This window comes from Garra rufa, chromosome 22, assembly GCF_049309525.1.
Source record: "Garra rufa chromosome 22, GarRuf1.0, whole genome shotgun sequence".
NCBI lineage: Eukaryota > Metazoa > Chordata > Actinopteri > Cypriniformes > Cyprinidae > Garra > Garra rufa.
Window position 1 is genome coordinate 30,998,341 of NC_133382.1, and position 9,271 is coordinate 31,007,611.

Below are 9,271 nucleotides of genomic sequence, written 5' to 3' on the forward strand. Positions count from 1 at the left end.
GTCAGTTAGGCCTTTCTAACACAGACAGTATATTGAATATCACATTAAAGCCCTGTAGGCACTTTGACTTTGATGAGAATCCAATTAGAGCACTATATTCAAAATAATATAAAGTTTTGTTTAATTAATATTTATGTTGTACATATTCTATGTAGCATTCAGCAGCCTTGCACAAACTCATCATCACTTTATATCACTGATATCACAGCTCCAGTAGATTTGATGGACATGTAAACTCTTCTTCTATGACCTTGAAGGTTCTTTGATATCCAGAGATGTAAAAAAGGACCTCCTTGATTAAATTATGAACCCAAACCTTCAACCTACATGAGAGGAAATGGATCAATTATAATGACAGTGACGTTAACCGGACCAAACTGTGGTCAGTCAGTGTGTCTCTTTGGCATTAGCTGAGTAAGTGCAGAGCACTGTTCCACCTTATTTTGCAAAGTGGTTAACCTTTCCGTCCAAACAACTAATAAAATCTTTTGGAAACAGAGCCTCAGTGGCAATTTTCAATATTTACACAGCATGCATCCAATTCACCTAAGAACAATCTAACGGTTGATAAATGAGTATTTAGATTTCATTATCCAATTTATGACTGCTGAAAGATCTCCCTTCCTGCAACCAAGCAACTTGCATCATATTTTAATATAAATGTATTTTAATATTTTTACTGTTATATTAAACCACATTTTAGAGAATCCTTATAAAATAATATTTGACTGAATTACTGTTGTTATATATAGTCAGATTTTAAAATTGTTAAACCACACGCTGATGTTATCACACTGACCACATCCAATAATTTGGCATGACAAAAAAGTTCAGGATGTCCTCTTCAAAACAGACTAGGACTCAAAACAGTGGCATGTATGGTCTCGGAGATATTAACAAAAAACATATGTCTACTACAGTGAATAAAATTGCTGGGTCCCAGGAGGTTTTCCTCGGAAAGTGAAGTCTCCAGCCCTCCACCTTGTGGTTGGATGCAGTGCTGTCCAAGCATCGCCTCAAATTAGGCTGAAAGGTAAACAGAGGCCGGACAGCTCATGCACCACGTTTTGCCTATAAATAGTCTGTTTTATTTATAGACTTGAAGAAGAAAGTAACTAAAATAAGCACTTTGCAACAGCTTCACAAATAAAAGTTTAACACGGCTCATTAGTTATGATAAGTAAGCAGTGTGTGACACGCAGCAGCCGGGAAGGGCAAAGGCCTGCGGAACACTTACTGCTGGGTTTTCATTGGACCACTTATAAAGAGATGGAGAAACATTCCTCTGACTGAACAATAAATGATCATTAATTACTTTCACAGTGGTCTTGATTTACTGATTCCCAACAATACAGTACACAGTCATTATATAAGATCCTAGAAGACAAACTGCTGTGGAAATGCATACAATGGATCCTATAGTATTTGTTGATCATATTTCATAATAGCAAAACCCAGAACAGCACATTTCCATGCTGTGTGACTTCCCTGCTTTCTGTCAATGGCAAAACACTAGAGTACAGGCCACAATAGTATTTCATGTTGAATTATTTTATACAGCATTTGTTTATTGAAGTAAGATATTTTGAGCCTGATAAATGACTTCCACTTTGATTTCAGACTCATTATCAACCAATGAAACATAATGTGTGATTCCTATAGTATGTTTATTACATAAACCGCAAACTAAAAATCTATTTTATTTCAGGGAATAGTCGTTTCTCCCAAACTTTCATTCTTTAACATTGGATGTAGTACTGATAGTTAAATATCTGAGATTAGAGTGAGAAATACACTTTTTCCAGTGTATTTGCCTTTTCAATCTTTTTCGCGGCAAAACTAGGCGAGTTTTCACATCTGCAAACATTGACTGTCCTTGTAAAACTGACGTTTTAAATCACGTTGCGATTATATTTATGACTTGTAAACCGATAATGACGGTATATTTTTGTTGAAGACAATGAGAAACATCGCGCTGTTACTATGGTTACCTCCTCAGGCGAACGCGGTTAGTGTTTGTCAGCGTCTGTTAGCTCATAGTGACTAACTTGTAATGTCACTGCGATGGTTACAAAAATGTTGTTTGAAAACTCTGCTGACACATATGCTTACTTATGAAAGAATACATACTTTTAGACACCCACAAGCTTTTGTTTTGGCTTCCTTTGGGGGGATTCAAGCCGCTGTGGGTCCGCATTTCACTTGCTCTCCAGTCTGAGAGAAAGATTGTTTTATCCGCGCTTGAAACTCTCCCTCTTATCTGATTGGCCGGGTCCAAGAGAGGGGGCGTGGCTAGCGGTTGCGTGTTATTTAAATGAGTTTGAAGCCTAGAAGAAACAGCACATGAGTTACCGCACGCCGCAAACAAGAGGAGAAACGTGGAGATTTTTGTCTTTATGCTTCATATCAAATACTTTTAATACGTTACGTGGAGAGAACAACATCAATGAGAAGACAGTGTGGATAGTAAAACCATTCGTGGGATATTTTTTTATATATGAGAACTGTTTCGTGTTCATTTACAAATGACTAGGTAAGGTCGCACATATTTGCTGACACATTTTATGCAACTGTAAATAAACTCGTACTGTTTAACGATATGAAGTGTTTTGTACTATACGTTTAACTGTATTTCATTAAGAATGTTGCTCAAATGTTTCTCTTTCATTCCACAAAAGACTTTTAGTGGAGCTCTCGGTTGTATTTGACTTTTGATAGCACAGTCTATTGACAGCAAAAGTCTTTAGGAGACACGATATCAGTTAAAAAAAAACTGAGAAGCAGAACACTTAATCAAACATTCTCAGTTTGAGCTCCATTTAATATTAGTTCTGTCTGTGAGAAACATTAAAGAGATTTCATTTATGACGAGTTGTTTTATTAAAGTTCTGATTTTCATGCACATGACACTTCAATGAAATGAAATGCTTAATATGAATTAAGTAGTCATTCAAAGAAAGAAACTGGAAAAAAAGATTAAAGGAATGTCTTCTCTTGCAACACCTGTTGACTTCTCCACATGCCTGCATGACAGATTTTCCTTATAAAAGGACCATATGGTGTTTAGTACTGCATTATGTGTATTGTTGCATGCAACCCGTCAAGTTAAATATTATATAGCTTAGTATTGTTCCTAGTTGTCTATTCTATTGAACTCAATGTTGCTAAGTATGCATTTGTCTAATATATTTGGAGCACAGCTGTGCTCAGCAGTTGTCAGGCGTCAGTCGGCTGACAGCCACGCAGATCCTCTTTTCTGCCTTAAACACTCAGAGACTTTCAATTGGCAGCTAAATTGGTGCTTAGCTTGTTTGTCAGGTCTATGCAGACCACATAGTGTAAACCGTTAACAGTGATAATAGGGCAAAAGGAATTTCCCTAAAATATGCAACCATATTTTAGTAATATTAATCCAAGTTAGATCACTCAAAAGAATGTAGACTTTTATGTAACATTTTCCACGGGTCCTCACTGGTCCAAGCCATCAAAATAAACATCTTTCCTAGATATAAACACTGTCATATTATGTTTCATGTAAGAAATCATGGCATCTATCAACCTGCTCTTTAATTTATCTGAATGGGGCCACATGTGAAAAAAATGTCTTGGGTAAAACCAAAAGAAATGAATAGCTGAAATGTTTTAAAATGGCTTAAAATTTCTTTACTAGTGTACATATAAAAAGTATTTTATCTTTAAATACAAACGTTCTTTTTCTCTCTCAGATTCTTTCGTGCATCTGCTAAATAGAATAAAATAGGAACGTTCTTTTCAGTTATGGTTGCTAAGAACATTGAGGGAAGAATAGGAGCTTTAATGAGTAGTGTTTTAGCCCTCCCCAGGGAATTGTCACAGGGCTGTCATTATACTGCTGAGAGAGAAGATGAGGTCCCAGAGGACAAGCTCTCAAGTCAACAAGCCTCGTCTCAGTCCCTGCTCTGCACCCTACTGCAAACCAGTCTTGGCTTGTTTTTACCTTCGCTGATGTAGTTCTGCATGTTATGTTCTTTGAGACATTTTTTTGAAGAGGATGGACGCAGGAACAAATTTAATATAAATGCATGCTTTTCTCCACTGGCTAAATTAGCTCTCTTTCGCTGTTTGACTCCTAAAATGTCAAAAATCCTTTAGGGAACAAGTCTTCTTTTATAGTGTTGTTTTTCATGGAAAAGATCAGCTGTTTCAGCTTTTTACCTGGAATACCTGTGATGACCTTTTTGTGCTGATTTGTGAATATCCTCTGAGACACTCTTTAAAAGCATTTTATTATTGCTGAGTACACTAAAAATAGATAACATGTTAAATGTACAGAATGTACTGTAATGATTTTGAATACAGCTGTTCATTGTAGATGAGTTTTTGACAATTTAAATTTGTACGAGACATACGTGACTGAACAAAACAATTTTCCATTACTTCCACCCTTACCCTGATTAGCACAGTATGTGAAAACGGGTATTATTAATGGTCCTGTGGGCAATTACACTATACGGGAGATCGCATAAACAGACAGGTTGGCATGACATTATCAAGTGATGTGGTACACTGCCTGGTAAAATCTCATTGTGTTTAAGAGAATTTCAAAATACTTATTTGACTGAATTCAGTTCAGGTGTTGGTGCAGTTGGTGAATGAGATTGAAATCATGACATGATATAAAAACCTTTGACGTTGCACAAGAAAATAAAGTCAAAATGCAGAATCTTTCTCGACATATGGACAATAAAACTGAAGATCAATAATAAAAAAAAAATCAGTTAAATAAGAAAAAGAAAAAACAGAAGGGTTCACACAGCCTCACTGATGATTTGCTCATTTTGAGTGAAGTCTTGTTGGCTAACACTGCTGTTTTTTTTTTCTCAATCTGAAAGGAATGGTCAGGGTCCTCTTAAGTTTCAAAGTATCAAGAGTTTCAAGAGTTTTTGATTAAGCACATACCATGCATCAAAGTTAGTATTATTTCATGTGATACTAAATTCATAGGGAAATGTTAACATTATGATTTAATCAGTGTACAAATTTATCAGTTCAACCCGAGACTTGCAAGAGTATGCGTGAGAATTATGTGCATCATGTTTGGTCTCAGAGACACGTGTGCTGTTAGATCCAAAATGTTCAGAGAATGTTGAGTTTACGGTCTTTGCCAATTAATGTTAACGTGTGTCTTGTTTCTTGTTTCTGATAGGATATTTGATCGATGATATCACCAGAGCAAATGAGAACTGAGTGATCGCCACATCCTTGGCCACATCCTTGGCCCTTTCTGTCAATCAAAGGTCCAACTGAGCAAAGAGACGCCTCCTGCGTCCGGCTCTGAACAACCCCATTTCCTGTTGTGTTGGTCCCCGTGAGTGTTTCAAAACTGTTTCTCCAACGCTTTTTCCAAAAACTAAGACTGTTTTCCAAAGCAGAAACAGCACAGACCTCCCAGACTGAGGTGATGGGAAGTGTGCGGGCCAACCGCTACAGCATTGTGTCATCAGAGGAGGACGGTATGAAGTTGGCCACTGCTGCGGTGCCAAATGGGTACGGTAACGGGAAGGGTAAGATCCACACCTGTCACCAGACCCAAAGCAGGTTCGTCAAGAAAGACGGACACTGCAATGTGCAGTTCATCAACGTCAGCGAGAAGAGTCAGCGCTACCTGGCTGATATCTTCACCACGTGCGTGGACATTCGCTGGCGATGGATGTTCGTTATCTTCTGCTTGGCCTTCCTGCTGTCGTGGCTGTTTTTTGGATGTATCTTCTGGCTGGTTGCAATATTCCATGGAGACCTCGAGAATGACGGGCCCAAGTGCGTCTCCAACGTCAGCACCTTCACGGCTGCCTTTCTCTTCTCCATTGAGACACAGACCACAATCGGCTACGGTTATCGCTATGTTACAGACGAGTGCCCCATCGCGGTGTTCATGGTTGTGTTCCAGAGCATAGTCGGCTGCATCATTGACGCCTTCATCATCGGCGCTGTCATGGCTAAGATGGCGAAGCCCAAGAAGCGGAACGAGACTCTGGTGTTCAGCCACAATGCTACGGTGGCCATGAGGGACAATAAGCTGTGTCTGATGTGGAGGGTGGGCAACTTGCGCAAAAGCCACCTGGTTGAGGCCCATGTTCGAGCTCAGCTCCTTAGATCTCGCACCACGGCTGAGGGAGAGTTTATCCCTCTAGACCAGATGGACATTGACGTGGGCTTCGACAGTGGCATTGACCGCATCTTCTTGGTGTCACCGATCACCATCGTCCATGAAATCGACGAGGACAGCCCTTTCTACGACATGAGCAAACAGGAAATGGAGAACTCTGACTTTGAGATCGTAGTTATTCTGGAGGGCATGGTGGAGGCCACAGCCATGACCACCCAGTGCCGCAGCTCCTACGTGGCCAGTGAGATCCTCTGGGGACACCGATTTGAGCCCGTCCTCTTTGAGGAGAAAAACTATTACAAAGTAGACTACTCCCGCTTTCACAAGACCTATGAAGTCCCCAGCACCCCCCTGTGCAGCGCGAGGGACCTTGCTGAGAAAAAATATATCCTATCCAACTCGAATTCTTTTTGCTATGAGAACGAGGTGGCCCTTTCAAACAAAGAGGAGAAAGAGGAAGGGAACGGGGACAGCTTGGGCCCCGGCGGGACAAACACAGACACTAGCTCAGACTCTGACCACAGCCAGGCCACGGTTCCCTTAGAAACGCGGCCTCTACGGCGGGAATCTGAAATATGACTGTGGAGAACTAGCGGAAAGGTTTTACAGACACCTCTTCATACAGGCACATTGAGCTGAACTGAGCCCCTCGGCGAGGCAGACTCATGCTAACGGTACAGTTAGGAGGAGGAATCGACTGAGAAACTGTACAAGAGTGTTCTTACGAATATGCATGGTTAAATAAAACAGCATAGAGGCACTGCACAGCTAATGAAGAATGCACATCAAGGGAGAAGGAGAGAGAGAGAGAGTTCCCCATTTAGGTGACACTACCTTTTTAGACCGTTGCTTCTGAATGACATGAAGCCGAGAGGATGTAACTGGTTGGCAAAACTTGAAAATGAGCAGGCATGTGTCCATGTGCAGTTGTCCAATGATGTAAGAATGATTCGAGCTCAGACCAATATTTTCATTTAGCCTTTTAACTCATGCTGCTACCAAAGTTGATAGTATCATTTGGAAAAATTCAAAAGCTTCTGTCAATTGAATTAGCTAGAGACAATATAGTTAGAGAAAAAAAAGCCAGGAGTGTTAGTCAATGTCTTAAGTATCATTAAAAAGTCCTGTTCCTACCATCTAGTTAATTATTCCATCATCCCCTCTTTTCCTTTCTATTTAAGTCCGCTGGCCTTCATGTGAGGCTTTGGGTATTTCTGGAACAATCTTGCAGGGGGCTTAGGTGGGTGACCTCTATTTGGTAAAACAGACACTCGGTGTCTGCTCTTTTTTAAAAAGAAAAAAAATGTTGTGGAAGCCCTCCACAGTACATTACAAGGGAGAAATGCACAGGAACATGCCTGTTTATTGCGCTATATATCGGACAGGGTCTTTAGATCAGTATCAGAATGAGAATTGCAGTAGTCTTGTCCGTACGGACAAAAAGAGTGAACGTGTTAATGAATGTCTTTCTACAAGTGCTGCTATGTTGCATATTATAGTTTTAGACTTAAACCAAAGAGTATTCAAAGTGATCTTTCATAAAGAATGCATCAAATTCTTTTATTAGACGTACGACGATAGGACAAGTCATGACGTGGAGTAAAAAAATATATATTTGTAAGTGAAAAAAGATGGTTTTTGTTTGCTTACGCACATATATGGTTTGTTTTTATTGATTATTTTCTTATTCAAAGCCAAATGCGTATAAGACAAAGACTATGAATAACAAAGCCCATTGGAAATAAGAGCTACAGGTTAGCCTACCTTATTTTTGAATCCCCCTTTCCATCCCATAACTTCAGTGTTAATATAGTTTAGTGCTACATGAGTGTTTGGGTTGGAAAATGTTGCTAGGAAACCTTTAAATTTAAGGTTCTATTTGCATGGATTACATAGAATTTCATTGACGAACTGTGTGAGTGTAGCTATAATGACCGAATGGTTTGGACAGAAACGGGACAGAAACAGAAAACAGAATCCACTCTCCCTTCTGACTTTAAACCTCTCTAATAATTAATTATTTCTCAATCAACTCTAACCTCTTGTCTTGCCTGACAAACTGCAATACAACCCTAATGACTTGTTTGACAGGTGTACCAAGGACTGGGTATGTAGGACTGGGTAATTAGACTGAGATCATGGTACTGTGATCCAACGACAATCAGAACACAGAATCTGAGCTCAGAACTGCACTTGCACACAAAATGTGCTCCTGAGATATCACTTGACGTTTGATTGTGATGTCTAACTTGTCTCCTCTCACCCTTGCGTTTTCTTAAATACCTGAAGTAACCCAAAACAGCCATTAGAGCATGTTCTCCGGAAAGCTCTATAAAAGGAGACAATAATTAGGTGATATTTATTTTTAAAATACTGCATGTTATGCAGCTGTGTTAAACATACAAAAAGTATAAATTGCTATCAGTGCTGTTTCATCCATAGCTTTTTTTTTTTTTGGTTTTTAGCATGTCATTTTTTAAGAGACACTTGATGAGCAGCCAAATACGCAGTAAACCCGGTTTGCACCGGGCTACTGTTGGCTTGTTAGAAGAAAATGCTCCTTTTCATGACTGTGGGTCTATAGGCAGCGTTTCTTTCTCTTTCTCATTGTAAATATCCCCATACTTTATGCAGTCGTTTTTGTATCAGTCTTCCCTATTGTACTGAAAGAAAACAATGGAATGTACAGATTTTTATATTATGATTAATATTATTGTTGTTCTTATTATAATTATTATTATTGTAATTATTATTGTACATGCTATTTTATTTCATTTTTCAATAAAACGAGATTGAATGGTCAAAAGTCACTGAGTTCTTTGGGTAACTTGGATTGGTAGGATCTTTAAATAAACTTTGGAAACACTGGAAAGACTAACCATAACACATAAAACACAGATATATAGCTCGAATGGTGTAATTTACGGACAGCTGCCATAAAACTGCTATAATAATATTTTTAAAGACACCTATTCATTAATTTAATGGATGTTTCTTCAATTTCAGGCACTTTTATGTCCCGGGGTTGAGTTTGTGTTTATTATATCATAAATTATATTATAATATCATATTATATATATATAATTGCCTTATTTTATCCTGTCCCAGGTCCAGATTTTCAATCTC

General features: G+C 38.8%; 1 protein-coding gene across 1 annotated transcript; it reads left to right on the plus strand.

The window, feature by feature from the left end:
• Positions 1–2,359: 2,359 nt before the first annotated feature.
• On the plus strand, positions 2,360–8,937 carry kcnj2a (potassium inwardly rectifying channel subfamily J member 2a). The gene is made up of 2 exons (XM_073828350.1): positions 2,360–2,533; positions 5,186–8,937. The coding sequence occupies exon 2, from the start codon at positions 5,441–5,443 to the stop codon at positions 6,722–6,724; it is 1,284 nt and encodes a 427-aa protein (XP_073684451.1). The 5' UTR covers positions 2,360–2,533; positions 5,186–5,440; the 3' UTR covers positions 6,725–8,937.
• The last annotated feature ends 334 nt before the right edge of the window (positions 8,938–9,271 follow it).

Excerpts from the sequence above, each read along its gene's own strand:
- kcnj2a (XM_073828350.1), top strand. The coding sequence starts at position 5,441 with ATGGGAAGTGTGCGGGCCAACCGCTACAGCATTGTGTCATCAGAGGAG.